Here is a 24081-nt window from a genome sequence, read left to right on the forward strand (position 1 = left end):
AAAAAGTGGCAGGACTCAGAAGGGAAGGAGTGATATTTGGATTTTGCAGCACAAATTCTGGTGGAATGTTGGTGGGTGCTATGTCGCATTAGCAAGACCCCCAAAGCACCAATACAGTGGAACCCCCCCACAAGTGACCCCATTTTGCAAACTACACCCCTCAGGGAATTCATCTAGGGGTATAGTGTACATTTCAAACCCCCAGGGGTTTCACCAATTTTGATACAACTGGGCAGTGAAAATGAAAAATTACATTTTTTTACACAAAAATGCAGTTCTGGCTCAAAATTTTTCATTTTCAGAAGGTATGAAGGAGAAAAAGCACCCCAAAATCTGTGCCCCAATTTCTCCCGAGTACGGCAATGCCTCACATGTGACCAAAAAATACCAGTTGGGTGCATGGCAGGACTCAGAAGGGAAGGAGTGATTTTTGGATTTTGCGGCTCAGATTCTGGTGGAATGAATGGTGGGTGCTATGTGGCATTAGCAAGACCCCCGAAGCACGGTGAAATGATGAACCTAAAAATCCATAGATGTGTGGTATATTTTAAAACACTCCTTTATACATAGGCCGGGTTTGTCGGGGCAAGTGTCACACTGGAAAATAGTTTGCTTTCTTATTCCCTTTTTATAGCAAACTTTGCACCTTTTTTGTGTCCTGCCCTTTTTTCCAGTGGAGGGGATTTCATCAGGAAAATGCTGCCCTGGTACAATACGGGGGCCAGTACTAGAAGTACTGGGGCCCTCTGCCTGCTGGTTCCCAAATACTAGGCCCTTTATGACTTCCTCTTGAAAGTGCATAAATGTCCCCCTCTGGCCGGTAGAACGGAATAGCACGTAAGCGTTATACAGTGCCATCTGGATGATATACACGGCCAGCTTCTTGTACCAGATTTTTGTTTTCCGCAGGGCACTGTACGGCTTCAGTACCTGATCTGAAAGATCCACTCCGCCCATGTACCTATTGTAATCCAGGATACAATTAGGTTTGGAGGTGTGGGTACTGGTACCTCGTACAGGGACGGAGGTGGTACTGTCTCCGTGAATTGTTGTCAGTATAAGGACATCCCTCTTGTCCTTATATTTGACCAACAACATATTTTCGGTGCATATTCCCCTGCTTTCACCCCTTCTCATTACTTGGGCAATGTGCGTTTTTGGGAGGCCTCTTTGGTTCTTGCGCACAGTACCGCAAGCTGCTGTACCTCTTGAACCAAGGGCCTTAAACAGGGGGATGCTGGTGTAAAAGTTATCCACATAGAGGTGATAACCTTTATCCAGGAAGGGGTGCACTAAATCCCAGACAATTTTTCCACTAACACCTACGAGGGAGGGGGGGCATTCTGGCGGTTCAATTCTTGAATCCTTCCCTTCATATACCCTAAACCTGTGGGTGTACCCTGAGGTGCTTTCACACAGCTTATACATTTTTATGCCATACCTTGCCCTCTTACTGGGAAGGTACTGGCGGAATTTAACCCTTCCTTTAAAATGTATAAGGGACTCGTCTATGCAAATGAATTTATCTGGGATGTACATCTCTTCAAATTTGGCACTGAAATGATCAATGACCGGCCTGACTTTGAATAGCCGGTCAAAGGTGGGATCATCTCTGGGTGGGCACTGTGCATTATCGTTGTAATGCAAAAATTTAAGGATCGTCTCAAATCGAGCCCGGGGCATGGCCATACGGTAAAATGGGGTGCTGTACAGAACATCTGTACTCCAATATTGCCTAATTTCTGGCTTTTTTACTATGCCCATATGAAACACCAGACCCCAAAACGTCATCATCTCTACTGCATCTACAGGGGTCCACCTAGCAAATGATGACGTGGGGTTTTGAGCAATAAACTGCTGGGCATATAAATAAGTTTGGTCCACAATTAAATTTATAAAATCATCAGAGAAAAATAATTTGAAAAAGTCAATTTCTCTGAGACCTGTGGAATCAAATTGGATTCCTGGCATGGCCAAAAACTCAGGAACCTGGGGCTCAAAATTGTCTGGTGGTGGGGTCCATACGAGATCAATTATTGGGGGGGGGGGTCTCAGCTGCTCTACGGGGGCGTCTTTGAGGGGGTCCCTCATCACTAGAGGAGGAAGATGAGGTTAAGATGAATCCTTCAAATTCCCCGCTTGCCTCACTGGCTGTGTCAGAATCAGAGGCAAGCATGGCATATGCCTCCTCCGCTGAATACATTCTTCTGGATGACTGGGATGACATTTGGGATGCCATTTTTATTTTTGTGTTACTGGTAGTGAAATGTTTCAACACGTGTATAGTGTAGGGGGGGGTACAAACTTTATTTCAACCCGGGGGGTATGTAGTGTGTAGTGTGTATGTAGTGCAGAAAAAAAAAAAATACTTTATACAGGAATTTGAACCCAATTAAAAAAAAAAAAATTGAAGGGGTTAAAAAAAAAAAAAAAAAAGGTCCTGCGCCAAAAATTGAGCACAGATGTTGGTCAGTAACGTCCGTCACTGAACAGCGCTCAAAGGCAACAGGAATTTGATAAAAAAAATATAAAAATAGATCAACCCTGTGCCGAAAAAGCTGATCAGTGATGTACGTCACTGATCAGCGCACAGTGGCCACAGGACACCCACAAAATCACAGTGTGTGTAAAAAAAAAATTAAAAAAAGACCCACAGCAGCCTCAAAAAAAAAAAAAAGGTGATCAGTGATGCAACACTGATTACCAGTGAGGGGCAGCAGGTGCACAACCTTTGGTGCAACTGACAGTGCAACTGGCAGCAACTGACAGGTATATATAAAAAAAAAAAAACCTCTGCGCCCCCAAAAAGTTGCTGATCACCTCAGATATAGTGATCAGCACAAAAGGCGGGGGTAGCAGACACAAAATATACACTCTCTATCACTCTCTGTCACTATCTCTCTCTATCTCTCTCTATCTCTCACTATCTCTCACTATCTATCACTATCTATCACTCTAGGACACTGCAGCAGCAGCACTGACAGTTATATGTATAAAAAAAAACTGCACCCCCAAAAAGGGGGGGTAGCAGACACAAAATATACACTCTCTATCACTCTCTGTCACTATCTCTCTCTATCTCTCTATCTCTCACTATCTCTCACTATCTATCACTCTATGACACTGCAGCAGCAGCACTGACAGTTATATATATTAAAAAAAAACCTGCACCCCCAAAAAGGGGGGGTAGCAGACACAAATCTCTCTATCTCTCACTATCTATCACTATCTATCACTATCTATCACTATCTATCACTCTATGACACTGCAGCAGCAGCACTGACAGTTATTTATATATAAAAAAACCCTGCACCCCCAAAAAGGGGGGGTAGCAGACACAAAATATAGCTCTCTCTGTCACTATCTCTCTATCTCTCTCTATCTCTCTCTCTATCTCTCTATCTCTCTATCACACTGCAGCAGCAGCAGGAAGTCCCAAGAAGTCAGATCCAGGAAGCGTCCAGCACGCTACAAGCAGTGATCAAGTGATCAGGTAAGGTATTTGCAAGGATCAGGTAAGTATTAGCAAGGATCAGGTCAGTATCACGGCAGATAGGCACGGTGACCGCTCTGCACGCTATTCCAGACCGGAATGGCGTCTGCAGCGCAGTCACCGGTAGTTTAAATGTCGCGCCTTGGCTGTGATTGGTCCGTGGGTCCCACGGACCAATCACAGCCTTGGGGGCAGGTGGGGTGAGGGTGGGGTGAGGTGTCATCGTCACCGATGACCCCCTCATGCCCCCTGACGCCCGGCGGTGATTGACACCTGTGTTACCGAGCGTCCGATTCGCTGGTAACACAGGAAAACGCTGTGAATGGCTGTTCACACTGAACAGCCAATCACAGCGATCGCCGACGGGGGGGCGACATCGCAGCCCCCCCTGGGCATGCAGGGACATGTCTGCTGTCAGGGACAGCAGACATCGTCCCTCTGTCACTGCGTCTCGAGACGCAGTGACAGTTTAAAGTCATGACGTACATTTATGCCATGTGTCGGGAAGTACATCCCGGCCATGACGTAAATGTACGTCAAATGTCGGGAAGGGGTTAATCACAACATACTGATACTGGATCTAGTGCTGCTTGCTGCTATACCTTATAGATACTATGACAGTAATACCAACAATGTTTTTATATGTTATGAATTTATAGCAAACCCCTGGTGAAGTCCAATAAAAGTACGAAACGCCGTGGGTTCTTCCGTGTGCTCATTCTACGTGTATAAATACTAGAGATGTGCAGACTCGGATTCCAGAGATCCGAGCCCCCACGGACGTCATCATTCCGAGCCCGGTTCTGAGCAGCACTCGGAGATTCCCGTCTGACTCGGGTCCGTCCGCGTGGTCAGAACGTCATCTCCCGGCGCCGGATTTCGCGAGGCTTTAAAATCGTCTGCTGCGCCCGCCATCTTCACTCCAGTCTAGTAGTGGGTTGGGAGAGGGTATGTTGGTGCTGCTGCTGGGGCTTAAACATGAGCTTGACCTTGAATGCAATATTCTCAGTGCTGCTGTGTAGTCTAACTGTGTACTTGTAGTACTACTGTCTCCTCTGTGCGGTCTACCTCTGGTGTGCTGTGCTGTAATTATTTTATTCGCTGGGGCTGTCTCCCTCAGTGCTGCTGTGTACTCTGTTCTCCTCTCTGCTTAGGAGAACAGTCTAACTGTGTACCTGTAGTACTACTGTCTCCTCTGTGCTGGGGCCTACCTCTGGTGCTGTGCTGTAATATTATATATTATATTAATAATTAATTATATTATATATATATATATATATATATATATATATATATATATATATATATAGTCCACTGGTGCTGACTGCACTGGATCTGCTAGTATTATTTAATTACTCAGTCCACTGTTGCCACTGGCAGTGCTTCTGCCTACCTAGTGTACCTACCTAGTACATACTAGGCTGCTATATTTAATTTAATTAAACAATAATACTTGTGCTGTGTGGGACTGTAAAAAATAATTGCATACTGCTGGTGCACTGACGTGTGCCACTGAGTGCCACTGCCAAGCAGTACCTAGTAATAAAATAAATTATTATAAATTCTGCTGGTGCACATACTAGTATTGCTGACGTATCTAACTGTCTTGTGCCTAGTACTGTCTTATCTACCTTTCTGGTGCCTAGTACTGCCGTATCTACCTGTCTTGTGCCTAGTACTGTCTTATCTACCTGTCTGGTGCCTAGTACTACTGTCTTATCTACCTGTCTGGTGCCTAGTACTGCCGTGCCTAGTACTGCCGTATCTACCTGTCTGGTGCCTAGTACTGCAGTGCCTAGTACTGCCGTATCTACCTGTCTGGTGCCTAGTACTGTCGTATCTACCTGTCTGGTGCCTAGTACTGCCTTATCTACATGTCTGGTGCCTAGTACTGCCGTATCTACCTGTCTGGTGCCTAGTACTGCCGTAGCTACCTGTCTTGTGCCTAGTACTGCCGTAACTACCTGTCTGGTGCCTAGTACTGCCGTAACTACCTGTCTTGTGCCTAGTACTGTCTTATCTACCTGTCTGGTGCCTAGTACTGCCGTATCTACCTGTCTGGTGCCTAGTACTGTCTTATCTACCTGTCTGGTGCCTAGTACTGCCGTAACTACCTTCTGGTGCCTAGTACTGCCGTATCTACCTGTCTGGTGCCTAGTACTGCCGTATCTACCTGTCTAGTGCCTAGTACTGCCGTATCTACCTGTCTTGTGCCTAGTACTGCCGTATCTACCTGTCTTGTGCCTAGTACTGCCGTATCTACCTGTCTGGTGCCTAGTACTGCCGTATCTACCTGTCTGGTGCCTAGTACTGCCGTATCTACCTGTCTAGTGCCTAGTACTGCCGTATCTACCTGTCTTGTGCCTAGTACTGCCGTATCTACCTGTCTTGTGCCTAGTACTGTCTTATCTACCTGTCTGGTGCCTAGTACTGCCGTATCTATCTGTCTGGTGCCTAGTACTGCCGTATCTATCTGTCTGGTGCCTAGTACTGCCGTATCTACCTGTCTGGTGCCTAGTACTGCCGTATCTACCTGTCTGGTGCCTAGTACTGCCGTATCTACCTGTCTGGTGCCTAGTACTGCCGTATCTACCTGTCTGGTGCCTAGTACTGCCGTATCTACCTGTCTGGTGCCTAGTACTGCCGTATCTACCTGTCTGGTGCCTAGTACTGCCGTATCTGCCGCTGCAGTGCCTAGTACTGCCGTATCTACCTGTCTTGTGCCTAGTACTGTCTTATCTACCTGTCTGGTGCCTAGTACTGCCGTATCTACCTGTCTTGTGCCTAGTACTGCCGTATCTACCTGTCTGGTGCCTAGTACTGCCGTATCTACCTGTCTGGTGCCTAGTACTGCCGTATCTACCTGTCTAGTGCCTAGTACTGCCGTATCTACCTGTCTTGTGCCTAGTACTGCCGTATCTACCTGTCTTGTGCCTAGTACTGCCGTATCTACCTGTCTTGTGCCTAGTACTGTCTTATCTACCTGTCTGGTGCCTAGTACTGCCGTATCTATCTGTCTGGTGCCTAGTACTGCCTTATCTGCCGCTGCAGTGCCTAGTACTGCCGTATCTTCCTGTCTGGTGCCTAGTACTGCCGTATCTACCTGTCTAGTGCCTAGTACTGCCGTATCTACCTGTCTTGTGCCTAGTACTGCCGTATCTACCTGTCTTGTGCCTAGTACTGCCGTATCTACCTGTCTTGTGCCTAGTACTGTCTTATCTACCTGTCTGGTGCCTAGTACTGCCGTATCTATCTGTCTGGTGCCTAGTACTGCCGTATCTATCTGTCTGGTGCCTAGTACTACCTTATCTGCCGCTGCAGTGCCTAGTACTGCCGTATCTACCTGTCTGGTGCCTAGTACTGCCGTATCTACCTGTCTAGTGCCTAGTACTGCCGTATCTACCTGTCTTGTGCCTAGTACTGCCGTATCTACCTGTCTTGTGCCTAGTACTGCCGTATCTACCTGTCTTGTGCCTAGTACTGTCTTATCTACCTGTCTGGTGCCTAGTACTGCCGTATCTATCTGTCTGGTGCCTAGTACTGCCGTATCTATCTGTCTGGTGCCTAGTACTACCTTATCTGCCGCTGCAGTGCCTAGTACTGCCGTCTCTACCTGTCTGGTGCCTAGTACTGCCGTATTCACCTGTCTGGTGCCTAGTACTGCCGTATCTACCTGCCTGGTGCCTAGTACTGCCGTAGCTACCTGTCTGGTGCCTTGTACTGCCGTATCTACCTGTCTTGTGCCTAGTACTGTCTTATCTACCTTTCTGGTGCCTAGTACTGCCGTATCTACCTGTCTGGTGCCTAGTACTGCCGTATCTGCGGCTGCAGTGCCACTCTTACATGAGCCACGTGTTTGTGCCGCACACTTGTGTGGCTTAGCATAGTTATCCAGGTACCTCGGTGCAACATTTTGCCCTAAAAACAATATTGTGAGGTGTGAGGTGTTCAGAATAGACTGGAAATGAGTGGAAATGAATGTTATTGAGGTTAATATAGCGTAGGAGCAAAAAAAAATAATAATTCTGCGATTTTAGCAGTTTTTATGCTTTTTTAACAAAAAAGTCAGAACCCAAAACCCAAAAAATCCAAACACAAAACACTTAGGAGGTGTTTTGCCAAAACCCATTAGAACCCAAAACCTCAAGGTAATCAGGGTCAGATTTATTAAGCTTGGAGAAGAGATAAACTGGAGATAAAGCGGAGAAAAGGTAAAAGGAGATAAAGCACCAGCCAATCAGCTCCCAACTGTCTTTTTCAAACACAGCTGATTGGCTGTGGTTTATCTCCTTTTACCTTTTTTCCCGCTTTATCTCCAGTTTATCTCTTCTCCAAGCTCAATAAATCTGCCCCTCAGAACCCAAAACCCGAAAAGTGGCCGGTGCACATCCCTAATAAGTACCAGAAGGAATAACAACACTGTCTGGAATACCACGGTCAATATTTTTTTTTTTTTTTTAAATTCTTTTTATTCATTTTCAAAATTCAAAGAAAAAAACATGTAAATACATATAAAGGACAGAAATACAAAGTACATCTAAAACATTACATACAAACATATACTTCTACTCGTGTATAGCCAGTCAAAGATTTATCTCTAGATTAGGTAGCATTAGATACAAATCCCAAGTCTCAAGCAAACACATCTATTAACGCTTTTTGCATCCTGTTTCTATCCGAGAGGTCCTTATTAAATTTTTCTTCCTCACCCCAATAAAACAAAATAATAAAAATACAGCAAAAGAAACCCTAACCTAATGAAAATAGTGATACGGTGTTTTATGCTTATCCATTTAGAATTTCCTAATCCCAACCTCCCATGCTTTATATTATCTTTGAGATCTACTTTATATTCAATTTTCCAGTGAATTCTCTAATTTGTTCCGTGCCCTCCCCTGGTTAAAAGAAAAAAAAAAAAAGAAAGAGGAAAGGGAAAAAACGTGCTTTAATCATACCCCAATTTATACCATTCACCCCAAATCTCATAAAATTTAGTGACATTATTTCTAGTTATATATATATCTCTCTCGTGTTCTATCGTCGTGTTAACCAATTTAACCCACTCCTTGTACTTCGGACCCTCTTTCGCCAACCAGGATCTTGCGATAACTACTTTTGCTAGGGCGCAGAGGTTCACGGCTAATTGCCTCATATTTACACTTATTCTTGCTCCTGACCATATACCCAAGATACAGCTTGCAGGCTGGATCGAGTCACAAGGGATTCCCAACTTCTCTAGATCTTTACTGATCAACCGCCAATAAGCATTTATCTTTTGACATTGCCAGATTAAATGATAAAAAGTGCACCCAAGTTCCTCACATTTAGGGCATTTGTCAATATAATTATCAACAAATTTAGTCATTTTGTCAGGGGTCAGATATATTCGATGAATAAGGTTAAACTGAACCTGCTGAATTCTATTTGAGTTAGTTATTCTTTTAATCTGCTTTAATACTACTGTCCAGTTTTCCTCCCCTATTCCCGGTATCTCCCGGTCCCATTTGTCTTTTAACTCTGGAAGATAATCTGTGTGGTGAAGCTCCATTAACATAGTATATAATTTAGACAGCTTTTTATTTTTACCGATGTCTCTAAGGGACCTTTTGATTGGTGATTCACGGATTTGGGCGTTGCTTTTGTCCACTATCGCTCTCAATACACTTCCTATTTGTAGGTATCTGAAGGACATGCTATTGGGCAACCTATATTCCTCCTGTAGCTGTTCAAACGTCTTAATCCCATTATGCCCGATAAATTGACCTATTGAATTTAACCCTATTTGATTCCAAGCTTTAAAACCTTGTTCCTTTCCCAGGCCCCGTGCTTCCCTAAAGGAATAAACGGAGGTTTCAGGATCTAGACCCTCAAAGGATGCCAGTTTATTAGCTTGCTTCCAAATTTTATAGGCTTGAATAATAAGCGGTGGCATGTCCCGCCCACAATCAGGTCTGAGTAATATTTGCAGTGGTGTGTAGCCAGGGGCTATTAGCTCAATTATTCCCCTAAGTCCTCTAGGTTCATCGTTTACACTGATCCAGTCAGCTATATGAGCAAGTTGGGATGCCCAGTAATAAAATTTAAGATTGGGGAGGGACAGACCACCCACCACGGTCAATATTTGATAAAGTGACTTTTTAATACATTTTGGAAACTGTTACGGACTTCTATTTTATGCTTCTGAGAAAATAAAATGTGTAAGCTTAGTTGGTTGCAAGATCTCCACAAGGGGGCGCTGTATTGTATTTTATGTCCTCTTTATCTCCTATCCAACAGGGGGTTGTGTAGGTCAGGCAGCCCAATACGTACCATATTCAAAATATAGCGTGAAACAAGGCATACCTCCCAACAAACCTGATCTTGAAAACAGGACACTCGCGCGGCCGTGGCCTCAGGGTATTATGCCTCCTCAGGCCATGCCCCCATTTACCACCCTTCTGAAATGCTGAATAGAAGGGTGATCACACAGTAGAGTAACAAATGTGTAACAAATTAGGAATATGACGTGAGGCTCCGTGTGCTTCACCCCTCATTGTGCGACTGAATTTAGCTGATGGGTATATAGCCGGTAAATCAGTGCCGCATCTCCCAGTATACAGCACACACTCTGTACTGTGATCACACCACGGACCGTACTGCTGGGAGGGAATCGGGTCATGTGATGCGTCTCTGAATGACCTAGTTTTCCTGTTCATGTTGTTCTGTGATGTCACACTCTGCACAGAATCTGATATTAACATATTCCTTTTCTCTTTACAGAAGAGCCAGAGCTGGTACAATGTGAGTATCCCGCTATCTGTTCCATCTTGTTATATATGTGCATGTTTATGTTGTGTCCTATTGGCTTTCTCACCCTTCCTGCATGAGTTGTATAAAAGTGACAGGTAAGTGCTGCCCTCTCCAGGCCAATGTGCAGTATTACTCCTCTCTGCTGTACTGGAAGTTAGATGACCTTTTATGTGAACTGATATTGTATTACGATAAACACATAACAAGTAATAAAAGTGAATTACAAGAAGGAACTTCCGCCAGCCCTGAAGAATCAGGTGTACCTGAGCAGTAGTATATGTGCCTGGGTTACACCGGGAGAGAGCGGTAGTACATGTGCCTGGGTTACAGCAGGAGAGAGCGGTAGTAAATGTACCTGGGTTACAGCAGGAGAGCAGTAGTATATGTGCCTGGGTTACAGCGGGAGAGAGCAGTAGTATATGTGCCTGGGTTACACCAGGAGAGAGCAGTAGTATATGTGCCTGGGTTACAGCAGGAGATAGCAGTAGTATATGTACCTGGGTTACAGCAGGAGAGAGCAGTAGTATATGTTCCTGGGTTACATCGGGAGAGAGCAGTAGTATATGTGCCTGGGTTACAGCAGGAGAGAGCGGTAGTGTATGTACCTGGGTTACATCGGGAGAGAGCGGTAGTATATGTGCCTGGGTTACAGCAGGAGAGAGCAGTAGTATATGTACCTGGGTTACAGCAGGAGAGAGCGGTAGTATATGTGCCTGGGTTACATCGAGAGAGAGCGGTAGTATATGTGCCTGGGTTACAGCAGGAGAGAGCGGTAGTATATGTGCCTGGGTTACAGCAGGAGAGAGCGGTAGTATATGTGCCTGGGTTACAGCGGGAGAGAGCAGCAGTATATGTGCCTGGGTTACAGCAGGAGAGAGCGGTAGTATATGTGCCTGGGTTACAGCAGGAGAGAGCGGTAGTATATGTGCCTGGGTTACATCGAGAGAGAGCAGTAGTATATGTGCCTGGGTTACAGCAGGAGAGAGCAGTAGTATATGTGCCTGGGTTACAGCAGGAGAGAGCGGTAGTATATGTGCCTGGGTTACAGCAGGAGAGAGCAGTAGTATATGTACCTGAGTTACATCGAGAGAGAGCAGTAGTATATGTGCCTGGGTTACATCGAGAGAGAGCAGTAGTATATATGCCTGGGTTACACCAGGAGAGAGCAGTAGTATATGTGCTTGGGTTACAGCAGGAGAGAGCGGTAGTATATGTGCCTGGGTTACAGCAGGAGAGAGCAGTAGTATATGTACCTGGGTTACACCGGGAGAGAGCGGTAGTATATGTACCTGGGTTACAGCAGGAGAGAGCAGTAGTATATGTGCCTGGGTTACAGCAGGAGAGAGCAGTAGTATATGTGCCTGGGTTACACCGGGAGAGAGCAGTAGTATATGTGCCTGGGTTACATCCGGAGAGAGCGGTAGTATATGTACCTGGGTTACAGCAGGAGAGAGCAGTAGTATATGTGCCTGGGTTGCAGCGGGAGAGAGCAATAGAATATGTGCCTGGGTTACACCAGGAGAGAGCGGTAGTATATGCGCCTGGGTTACAGCAGGAGAGAGCAGTAGTATATGTGCCTGGGTTGCAGCAGGAGAGAGCAATAGAATATGTGCCTGGGTTACACCAGGAGAGAGCAGTAGTATATGTGCCTGGGTTACACCAGGAGAGAGCAGTAGTATATGTGCCTGGGTTACAGCAGGAGAGAGCAGTAGTACATGTGCCTGGGTTACAGCAGGAGAGAGCGGTAGTATATGTGCCTGGGTTACATCAGGAGAGAGCAGTAGTATATGTGCCTGGGTTACACCAGGAGAGAGCTGTAGTATATGTTCCTGGGTTACAGCAGGAGAGAGCGGTAGTGTATGTGCCTGGGTTATACCGGGAGAGAGCACTAGTATATGTGCCTGGGTTACAGCGGGAGAGAGCAGTAGTATATGTGCTTGGGTTACACCAGGAGAGAGCAGTAGTATATGTGCCTGGGTTACAGCAGGAGAGAGCAGTAGTATATGTGCCTGGGTTACATCGGGAGAGAGCGGTAGTATATGTGCCTGGGTTACACCGGGAGAGAGCAGTAGTATATGTGCCTGGGTTACACCAGGAGAGAGCAGTAGTATATGTCCCTGGGTTACACCAGGAGAGAGCGGTAGTATATGTGCCTGGGTTACACCGGGAGAGAGCAGTAGTATATGTACCTGGGTTACACCGGGGGAGAGCAGTAGTATATGTACCTGGGTTACACCGGGAGAGTGCAGTAGTATATGTGCCTGGGTTACAGCGGGAGAGAGCAGTAGTACATGTGCCTGGGTTACAGCAGGAGAGAGCAGTAGTATATGTGCCTGGGTTACAGCAGGAGAGAGCGGTAGTATATGTGCCTGGGTTACAGCAGGAGAGAGCAGTAGTATATGTGCCTGGGTTACACCAGGAGTGAGCGGTAGTATATGTGCCTGGGTTACACCAGGAGAGAGCAGTAGTATATGTGCCTGGGTTACAGCAGGAAAGAGCAGTAGTAAATGTGCCTGGGTTACAGCAGGAGAGAGCAGTAGTACATGTGCCTGGGTTACAGCAGGAGAGAGCAGTAGTATATGTGCCTGGGTTACAGCAGGAGGGAGCAGTAGTATATGTGCCTGGGTTACAGCAGGAGAGAGCAGTAGTACATGTGCCTGGGTTACAGCAGGAGAGAGCAGTAGTATATGTGCCTGGGTTACAGCAGGAGAGAGCGGTAGTATATGTGCCTGGGTTACAGCAGGAGAGAGCAGTAGTATATGTGCCTGGGTTACACCAGGAGTGAGCGGTAGTATATGTGCCTGGGTTACACCAGGAGAGAGCAGTAGTATATGTGCCTGGGTTACAGCAGGAAAGAGCAGTAGTAAATGTGCCTGGGTTACAGCAGGAGAGAGCAGTAGTACATGTGCCTGGGTTACAGCAGGAGAGAGCAGTAGTACATGTGCCTGGGTTACACCAGGAGGGAGCAGTAGTATATGTGCCTCGGTTACAGCAGGAGAGAGCAGTAGTATATGTGCCTGGGTTACACCAGGAGAGAGCGGTAGTATATGTGCCTGGGTTACACCGGGAGAGAGCATTAGTATATGTGCCTGGGTTACAGCGGGAGAGAGCAGTAGTACATGTGCCTGGGTTACAGCAGGAGAGAGCAGTAGTACATGTGCCTGGGTTACACCAGGAGGGAGCAGTAGTATATGTGCCTGGGTTACACCGGGAAAGAGCAGTAGTAAATGTGCCTGGGTTACAGCAGGAAAGAGCAGTAGTATATGTGCCTCGGTTACAGCAGTAGTATATGTGCCTGGGTTATAGCAGGAGAGAGCAGTAGTACATGTGCCTGGGTTACAGCAGGAGAGAGCAGTAGTATATGTGCCTGGGTTACATTGGGAGAGAGCAGTAGTATATGTACCTGGGTTACACCGGGAGAGAGCAGTAGTACATGTGCCTGGGTTACACCAGGAGAGAGCAGTAGTATATGTGCCTGGGTTACACCGGTAGAGAGCAGTAGTATATGTGCCTGGGTTACAGCAGGAGAGAGCAGTATTATATGTGCCTGGGTTACAGCAGGAGAGAGCAGTAGTACATGTGCCTGGGTTACAGCAGGAGAGAGCAGTAGTATATGTGCCTGGGTTACAGCAGGAGAGAGCAGTAGTAAATGTACCTGGGTTACAGCAGGAGAGAGCAGTAGTATATGTGCCTGAGTTACACCGGGAGAGAGCAGTAGTATATGTGCCTGGGTTACAGCAGGAGAGAGCAGTAGTATATGTGCCTGGGTTACAGCAGGAGAGAGCAGTAGTATATGTGCCTGGGTTACACCAGGAGAAAGCAGTAGTATATGTGCCTGGGTTACATGAGTATAGGAAAAAAGAGAGAGGAGGAAGAGGGAAGGAGAGAAATTAAAATGCTGAAGACAACCGCTGGTATACACACACACACACACACACACACACAATGTGTTATTGTTCTCAGTATTCCTAGTTTGTGATTGGGCCATGAAAGTCCCCCCCCCCCACACACACTTCCTGTACCCATGATGTATCAGGTACTTCCCTCGCCCTTATCCTTATCAGAGAAATAATAAAGATATGGGGGAGCTGTGCGTGGAGGGACAGCGCTGTCACCATTGTGTCCTCTGTGCGCGTTTTACACACATAAATAGCTCATCAGTCCGGTAATTCCCAATGTTACCTCAGTAGGCTGCTGCTGAATGATATGCAGCTGTGCAGGTACATACACTAGCTACATACTAGGCACACGCTAGGTATACAGTAGCTATGTACTAGGCACATGCTGGGCACACAATAGCTATATACTAGGCACATGCTATGTACACAATAGGTATATACTAGGTACATGCTATGTACATACCAAGTACACGCTAGGTACATACTAGGCACACACTAGGTACATACTGGGCACACGTTAGGTACATGCTAGGCATACAGTAGCTATTTTACTAGGCACATGCTAGGTACATACTAGGTACACACTAGGCACATGCTGGGCACACGCTAGGTAAATACTAGGTACACAATAGGTACACACTAGGCGCATACTAGGTACACAATAGGTACATACTAGGCACACGCTAGGCACATGCTAGGTACATACAAGGCACATACTAGGTACACAATAGGTACATACTAGGTATATACTAGGCACATGCTAGGTACATGCTAGGCACATATTGGGCACATGCTAGGTACACAATAATGTTGTAACAATACACATCCAACTACCTGCCATAGGTTTGCTATATGGAAATGCTAAAACTGTGTGTTTTCTCCTCTCTGCCAGTCTCCACAATGGCCGCACTTCCCTTACAGTACCCCACCTCTGGCCTCCTGCGCCCCACGTCACACATTGCTGCAGAAGGACTGTGTTTCCTCCTCTCTGCCAGTCTCCACAATGGCCGCACTTCCCTTACAGTACCCCACCTCCGTCCTCCTGCACCCCACACCCCACGACACACATTGCTGCAGAAGGACTGTGTTCCCCCCTCTCTTCCAGTCTCTACAATGGCCGTACTTCCCTTACAGTACCCCACCTCTGGCCTCCTGCGCCCCACGTCACACATTGCTGCAGATGGACTGTGTTTCCTCCTCTCTGCCAGTCTCCACAATGGCCGCACTTCCCTTACAGTACCCCACCTCTGGCCTTCTGCGCCCCACACCCCACGTCACACATTGCTGCAGATAGACGTTTCCTCCCCCTCTGCCAGTCTCCACAATGGCCGCACTTCCCTTACAGTACCCCACCTCCTGCGCCCCACACCCCATGTCACACATTGCTGCAGAAGGACAGCGTTCCTCCCTCTATGCCAGTCTCCACAATGGCCGTACTTCCCTTACAGTACCCCACCTCTGGCCTCCTGCGCCCCACGTCACACATTGCTGCAGAAGGACTGTGTTTCCTCCTCTCTGCCAGTCTCTACAACAGGGTTGCCTACCCTCCCGGAATGTCCGGGAGGGTCCCAGAAATCGGGTCCCACTCCCGGCCCCCCGGACGGCAACCTTCCCGCATTGTCCTGCCTCTCCGGCGGAGAGGGGGTCCGTGGGGGGTTCCGTGGGTGAAATGACGCGATCGCGTCCCTTAAACCCCGCTCCCCGCAGTGCAATGCATAAAATACCAGCATTGCACGGCTAAATCGATGCGTTCGCTCTAGCCACGCCCCTAAATGGCTCGTCACAGCTGTGGCTCCGCCACTTTTTCCTCCCGGCTTTGGGCCCGCCCCCCTGCCATACTGAGCTGGCTGCTCTCTCCCGGAGAGAGCAGCCAGAAAGTCGGCAACCATGCTCTACAACAGGGCTGGGCATCACCGGCCCTCCAGATGTTAGTGAACTACACATCCCAGCATGCCTTGCATCAGTTTCAGCATGGCCACATAGCAAAACTAATGCAAAGCATCCTGGGATGTGTAGTTCACTAACATCTGGAGGGCCGGTGTTGCCCAGCCCTGCTCTACAATGACCGCACTTCCCTTACAGTACCCCACCTCTGGCCTCCTGCGCCCCACGACACACATTGCTGCAGAAGGACTGCGTTTCCTTCCTCTCTGCCAGTCTCCACAATGGCCGCACTTCCCTTACAGTACCCCACCTCCGGCCTCCTGCGCCCCACACCCCACGACACACATTGCTGCAGAAGGACTGCATTTCCACCCTCTCTGCCGGTCTCCACAATGGCCGCACTTCCCTTACAGTACACCACCTCCGGCCTCCTGCACCCCACGTCACACATTGCTGCAGAAGGACTGTGTTTCCTCCTCTCTGCCAGTCTCCACAATGGCCGCACTTCCCTTACCCACCTCTGGCCTCCTGCGCCCCACACCCCATGTCACACAATGCTGCAGAAGGACTGTGTTCCACCCTCTCTGCCAGTCTCCACAATGGCCGCACTTCCCTTACGGTACCCCACCTCCGGCCTCCTGCGCCCCACACCCCACGTCACACATTGCTGCAGAAGGACTGTGTTTCCTCCTCTTTGCCAGTCTCTACAATGGCCGCACTTCCCTTACAGTACCCCGCCTCCTGCGCCCCACGTCCCACGTCACACATTGCTGCAGAAGGACTGCGTTTCCACCCTCTCTGCCAGTCTCCACGATGGCCGCACTTCCCTTACAGTACCCCACCTCTGGCCTACTGCTCCCCACATCACACATTGCTGCATATAGACTTTCCTCCCTCTCTGCTAGTCTCTACAATGGCTGCACTTCCCTTACAGTACCCCACCTCCGCCCTCCTGCGCCCCACACCCCACGTCACACATTGCTGCAGATGGACCGCGTTTCCATCCTCTCTGCTAGTCTCCACAATGGCCGCACTTCCCTTACAGTACCCCACCTCCGGCCTACTGCACACCACATCACACATTGCTGCATATAGACGTTTCCTCTCTCTCTGCTAGTCTCTACAATGGCCACACTTCCCTTACAGTACCCCACCTCCGTCCTCCTGCCTCCCACACCCCACGTCACACATTGCTGCAGAAGGACTGTGTTTTCTCCCTCTCTGCCAGTCTCCACAATGGCTGCACTTCCATTACAGTACCCCACCTCCTGCCACCGGCACCCCACATTCCACAACACACATTGCTGCATATGAACTGTGTACCCCCCTCTCTGCCAGTCTCCTTAATGGCCACACTTTCCTTAAAGTACCCCACCTCTGGCCTCCTGCGCCCCACACCCCACATTACTGCAGAAGGACTGTGTTCCCCCCTCTCTGCCAGTCTCCTTAATAGCCACACTTTCCTTAAAGTACCCCACCTCTGGCCTCCTGCGCCCCACACCCCACATTACTGCAGAAGGACTGTGTACCCCCCTCTCTGCCAGTCTCCTTAATGGCCACACTTTCCTTAAAGTACCCCACCTCCGTCCTCCTGCGCCCCACACCCCACATTGCTGCAGATGGACTGTGTTCCCCCCTCTCTGCCAGTCTCCTTAATGGCCGCACTTCCCTTACAGTACCCCACCTCCAGCCTCCTGCGCCCCACACCCCACGTCACACAGTTCTGCAGAAGGACTGTGTTCCCCCCTCTCTGCCAGTCTCCTTAATGGCCACACTTCCCTTACAGTACCCCACCTCTGGCCTCCTGCGCCCCACATCACACATTGCTGCAGAAGGACTGCGTTTTCTCCTCTCTGCCAGTCTCCACAATGGCCGCACTTCCCTTACAGTACCCCACCTCTGGCCTCCTTTCACACATTGCTACACGTATCTTTGCATTATGTAGTGTATTGTGCTGTACCCCAGGGCTGCACTTCCCTTACAGTACCCCACCTCTGGCCTCCTGCGCCCCACATCACACATTGCTGCAGAAGGAATGAGTTTTCTCCTCTCTGCCAGTCTCTACAATGGCCGCAGTTCCCTTACAGTGCCCCAAATTCTGCCTCCTGTCACACATTGCTACATGTATCTGTGCATTATGTAGTGTAACCCCAGGGCTGGATTTTTTAAGGGGTGACAGGGGCGGTCGTCCCTGGGCCCCCACAGATTGCTTTATAAACCAAAACAGTCTCTTAAAAAGCAGTGTGGGGACCCCCAGGGACAGGCAGCCCACTCTTCTGCCTCCCCATGCTCTCTCTCCCAGCATTTGCCCTGCTGCGGATCATTGCTGATCCAATAGCAGCTGCTGGGGAAGTGTCAATTAATCCCCCCCCCCCCCCCCTCCCCCCTCCCCCCTGTGTACAGATGGACCACACTCCATCTAGTGGGAGTCTGGCGGTCGGATCGCCAACCGGCAGCCCCCGGAAGGGGACCCGCATTTTTTTTAAACACATTTGTTGCCCAGGGCCCCCACCAGCCTTAATCCGGCCCTGCTGTACCCTGCACCATATATACCCAGAATGCAGCAGAGGAGCAATGGTCTGGAGAGGACCCCTCTCTCCCACCATACGTGTGTTCTGTTGTGTTCTGTGTCTGGGATTTTGGAAATGTTCCGCCATCACTGTTACTGCATGTTGTCATGTCTCCTGTTTTCTCTTCTCCAGCATGAGCGCCAACATATACGCAGAGTAAGAGTCCCCAACCCCCCCCCCTTCCCCAAGCTGATCCCCCATCCTCCCCGCAGGCTATTAGTATGTATCCTGCTGATCCCAGCCTCTCTCCATATACAGTATATGCATTATATATGGCATTGATGTCTTCTCTGAGCCCCGCCAGCTTCCATCCCCCTATCCCCCTGCTGATTAGTGTGCAATATTGCTCTGCAGTAGCCAACGCCCCATGGCCTAACCCCATCTGTCATCTGTGAGGATACCCCATGTGCTGTCTGCCAGGAGGTACCAGGCTGTCCCCGCTCGGCGTGTTTACATACTGTTAATGTTCTATCTCCTGCAGGCGCTTATCTCTGTCTGAGCGGGAGCCAGTCATAACCTTTACTGCTCTTCCGATGTCCCCGTGATACACGTCTGCTCATTCATTCCTTTCCCAATCAGCGCTTAGTGGGGGCCCAGGCCTCCGTCACAGTAACACGTTATCCTGGCCGTGATCAGCCGCAATCAGGAATGCTATGGACAAGACAATCAGTTTACCGTGTTGTAACAGTGGCGGCTCCAGAGGTGGGGCTGCAGCACAAAATGGGGATCCTCACCAGCTGCCAGGGAGTCGGTTTGTAATGGCAGTTGGTGTGGCTCCCCGGTTTGAGTTTTGAACTATGCTGAAGCCACCACCTCTGGAGTCTCCCCAGATTGTTACTGGGATTGGTTAGAATGGCCACCTCGCAGCACTGAGGTCTTGGGTTTAATTCCCACTACAGCCCAAAATTAGTTGCACCTCACAGGCCTTTTCGGGGTGCCAGGTCCCGCTGGTATTGCCGTAATGTGCCTCTTTGGTTGCAGTGTGCGGGTGCGTACCTGTACACACATATATATATATATATATATATATATATATATATATATATATATATGTGTGTGTGTCTGTATTCCCTGCGGTCTGGGTGCAGGTTAATGTTTACCCCTTGCTCCGTGTGAGCCGCTGCGGGTTGCTGGCAGCTATTGATTGTGAGTGAAACCTGTGAGTGACTAATGATTAGATGAGTTTAGGTTTCGGTGGATGGTGGCGGGCAGTGGCAGAGTGTGGTCTCTGGGTGGTACAGCGGGTTCATTGCCCTGTAGTGACTCTTGCTGGGATTGCCTGTGCGTCCTCCTTCTTCCTGCTGCTGTGCTGTTTATAACATCTGCTGGGGGCTGACACAGCCAGGGTTACTGTAGGGCAGAGCCCCACGTGGTTTCGGAGGAGGGGAGTGGTTGTGTGTGTGTGAGATACACAGTTAGTGTGAGCAGGAGACAGACCCTGGAGTTACTGTGGAGTTTGGAAGTTAGGGTGGCACATTTCTGGTCATTACGCAGCTGTGCCCCGCTGGTGGTGAGGAGAGCGTAGTGCCAGGCAGTCTGGAGATCATAACCCCCCACAGAGGGAGGCTTGGTGGTAAGATGAGGGAAGAGGCAGAGGATGGGGCACTTAGCGTGCCACGGGGTGAGGACTCTGCCGAGGAGCAGCTGACGGATGCAGAAGAGTCCCTGGCAGACTGGCATGGGGACCCCCTGCAGGAGGTAGCTCTGCTGTGGTACCTGGAACAGTGCCAGTGTCTTCAGCAGGAGGATAAGGAACAGAGTAGCCCGGAATGGGAGGATGTGCCAGCTGTGAGTATGACGTCCGCGCCCGCAGCCCTACATACATACATACATAGCACATATGACCGGCTATGTGCTACATACATGTGCGCACACCCCTCTATGTCTCTGGCTGTCAGATGGTATTCCGTATCCTATTGAATATATCAGTTCTGCGGCTGCAGAATGGGCAGAGATCTCGGTGGCGCCTTTATGTGGGCATGATTTACTTCTGTAGCGCCAGCATATTCCGTAACGCTGCGGTTTCTGAGCACCGCGTTGGGCATGCACCTGTAGGTAATGCGCTGTGGGTGGGTGTCCGCTGCGCAGGACGCAGGTCACATGTAACATGTAATTCTGCACCCCACATATTACATGGGAGGCATTGGCTGCTACAGGGACATCCAGGAATAGTGCACCGTAGTAGGCGTGCGTCCCTGCGACCCTCTGGAATGGGCTTGGCATGTGCAGGACTGACATAGTGAGCGGTGATCCAGCTGGCACACATATCTTACGGTACTGTACGTCTGGCATTACGCCTGCTGGTAATGGGGGGGTAGAATGGGGACATCAGTACAGCTATTTGTGTATGGAGTTGCTGGACAAGGAGCGCCTGAGAAGGTAGCGATAATTGTTGTGGATAAGGGGCGGGGCCAAGTGGCAGATGGCGAGAGACGCTTCTGATTGGCCGTTTGCGAGCGCTGCCAGTGGCTGTTGCTCTGTGTGTTGAGGAGCAGAGTGTTTAAGCCGTTGCCTGTTATTGTTGTGTTGTTGCTGCTGACGCGTTAGGGTGGTGTTTGCATTCTCATTTATACTTAATCACAAACGCATGTTTTCCACATAAGATAAATGATTTACAACAAGGATGCAAGGAACATACACATACGTGTCGTGGCTTAGCTCAGATGCTCACATCTGGAGATCATATGTCATATGCGTGTCAGTGTGGCGAATAGGCCTCCATATGTCTGACAGCGACTTGTAACTGGAGCGGTTACTACTGGTTACAGCAACATGGCGCAGTGTACCAGGTAACGACATCTGACCTCATCAGGAGCACACCGGGGGGAGATGTATGAAGCAGTGGGCAAGTGGAGAAGTTGCCTATGGCAACCAATAAGCTGCTACGTATCATTTTTATAGAAATGTTACATGTTACAAGCTGATTGGTTGCCATGGGCAACTACTTAACTGGTTCACTTCTCCACTCAGGTGTTCCCTTCAGTCACTCAGGGGCACATGTACTAAGCATTGGAGACTGATACAATGGAGAGAGATAAAGTAGTAACCAGACCAGCCCCTAACTGTCATTTTTCAAACACAGCCTGTAAAATGCATTTTGGCTGGTACCTCCCCCACTTTATCATTCTCCAATGCAATGTCTCAGGGCAAGATGTATGGTATAGGGTCATAAGGTCAACCCAAAAAAAGGTAAGGTTAAAAAAAAATATTGAGCAGCGGTTCTCAGATTGTGGGTCCCGACCATCTCAGCATGGGGGCGCAACTCCATGTTACTGACCATCAGGCTGATAACTTCCCTGATCTCTCAGTCAGTGATTCAAGGAGTCTGTAAAATCTGTTTCCTTGTCTGTCACCTTAGACTCCTCCCATCACTCTGTGCCTCCACAATGCTGCCATGTATGTGCTGTCTGCTGATTACATGTGTGATGTGATGGGTTATGGTATATCAGACTCCTCCCATCACTCTGTGCCTCCACAATGCTGCCATGTACGTGCTGTTTGCTGATTACACATGTGATGTGATGGGTTATGGTATATTAGACTCCTCCCATCACTCTGTGCCTCCACAATGCTGCCATGTATGTGCTGTCTGCTGACTACACATGTGATGTGATGGGTTATGGTATATTAGACTCCTCCCATCACTCTGTGCCTCCACAATGCTGTATGTGCTGTCTGCTGACTACACATGTGATGTGATGGGTTATGGTATATCAGACTCCTCCCATCACTCTGTGCCCTCACAATGCTGCCATGTATGTGCTGTCTGCTGATTACATGTGTGATGTGATGGGTTATGGTATATTAGACTCCTCCCATCACTCTGTGCCTCCACAATGCTGTATGTGCTGTCTGCTGACTACACGTGTGATGTGATGGGTTATGGTATATCAGACTCCTCCCATCACTCTGTGCCCCCACAATGCTGCCATGTATGTGCTGTCTGCTGATTACATGTGTGATGTGATGGGTTATGGTATATTAGACTCCTCCCATCACTCTGTGCCTCCACAATGCTGTATGTGCTGTCTGCTGACTACACGTGTGATGTGATGGGTTATGGTATATCAGACTCCTCCCATCACTCTGTGCCACCACAATGCTGCCATGTATGTGCTGTCTGCTGATTACATGTGTGATGTGATGGGTTATGGTATATCAGACTCCTCCCATCACTCTGTGCCTCCACAATGCTGCCATGTATGTGCTGTCTGCTGACTACATGTGTGATGTGATGGGTTATGGTATATTAGACTCCTCCCGTCACTCTGTGCCTCCACAATGCTGCCATGTATGTGCTGTCTGCTGCCTACACGTGTGATGTGATGGGTTATGGTATATTAGACTCCTCCCATCACTCTGTGCCTCCACAATGCTGCCATGTATGTGCTGTCTGCTGATTACATGTGTGATGTGATGGGTTATGGTATATTAGACTCCTCCCATCACTCTGTGCCTCCACAATGCTGCCATGTATGTGCTGTCTGCTGATTACATGTGTGATGTGATGGGTTATGGTATATTAGACTCCTCCCATCACTCTGTGCCCCCACAATGCTGCCATGTATGTGCTGTCTGCTGATTACATGTGTGATGTGATGGGTTATGGTATATTAGACTCCTCCCATCACTCTGTGCCTCCACAATGCTGCCATGTATGTGCTGTCTGCTGACTACATGTGTGATGTGATGGGTTATGGTATATTAGACTCCTCCCATCACTCTGTGCCCCCACAATGCTGCCATGTATGTGCTGTCTGCTGACTACACGTGTGATGTGATGGGTTATGGTATATCAGACTCCTCCCATCACTCTGTGCCTCCACAATGCTGCCATGTATGTGCTGTCTGCTGATTACATGTGTGATGTGATGGGTTATGGTATATTAGACTCCTCCCATCACTCTGTGCCTCCACAATGCTGCCATGTATGTGCTGTCTGCTGATTACATGTGTGATGTGATGGGTTATGGTATATTAGACTCCTCCCATCACTCTGTGCCTCCACAATGCTGCCATGTATGTGCTGTCTGCTGATTACATGTGTGATGTGATGGGTTATGGTATATTAGACTCCTCCCATCACTCTGTGCCTCCACAATGCTGCCATGTATGTGCTGTCTGCTGATTACATGTGTGATGTGATGGGTTATGGTATATTAGACTCCTCCCATCACTCTGTGCCCCCACAATGCTGCCATGTATGTGCTGTCTGCTGATTACATGTGTGATGTGATGGGTTATGGTATATTAGACTCCTCCCATCACTCTGTGCCTCCACAATGCTGCCATGTATGTGCTGTCTGCTGACTACATGTGTGATGTGATGGGTTATGGTATATTAGACTCCTCCCATCACTCTGTGCCTCCACAATGCTGCCATGTATGTGCTGTCTGCTGACTACACGTGTGATGTGATGGGTTATGGTATATTACACTCCTCCCA

At 48.7% G+C, this 24081-nt stretch overlaps 1 protein-coding gene across 9 annotated transcripts in view; it reads left to right on the forward strand.

Moving 5' to 3' along the window:
• Positions 1-24081, forward strand: part of GRAMD1B (GRAM domain containing 1B) — a 211784-nt gene that overhangs the window by 141400 nt on the left and 46303 nt on the right. For 7 of the 9 annotated variants that reach the window (XM_083163519.1, XM_083163520.1, XM_083163521.1 and 4 more), the window contains one exon: positions 10253-10273. In XM_083163519.1, the coding sequence (XP_083019645.1) occupies positions 10253-10273 (21 nt within the window). Of the gene's footprint in view, positions 1-10252; positions 10274-20038; positions 20424-24081 lie in introns of those variants that run through there. The other 2 variants (XM_083163515.1, XM_083163514.1) reach the window with 2 other exon arrangements.

Source organism: Crinia signifera, chromosome 19 (assembly GCF_055691185.1).
Source record: "Crinia signifera chromosome 19, ASM5569118v1, whole genome shotgun sequence".
In the NCBI taxonomy this organism is placed as follows: domain Eukaryota; kingdom Metazoa; phylum Chordata; class Amphibia; order Anura; family Myobatrachidae; genus Crinia; species Crinia signifera.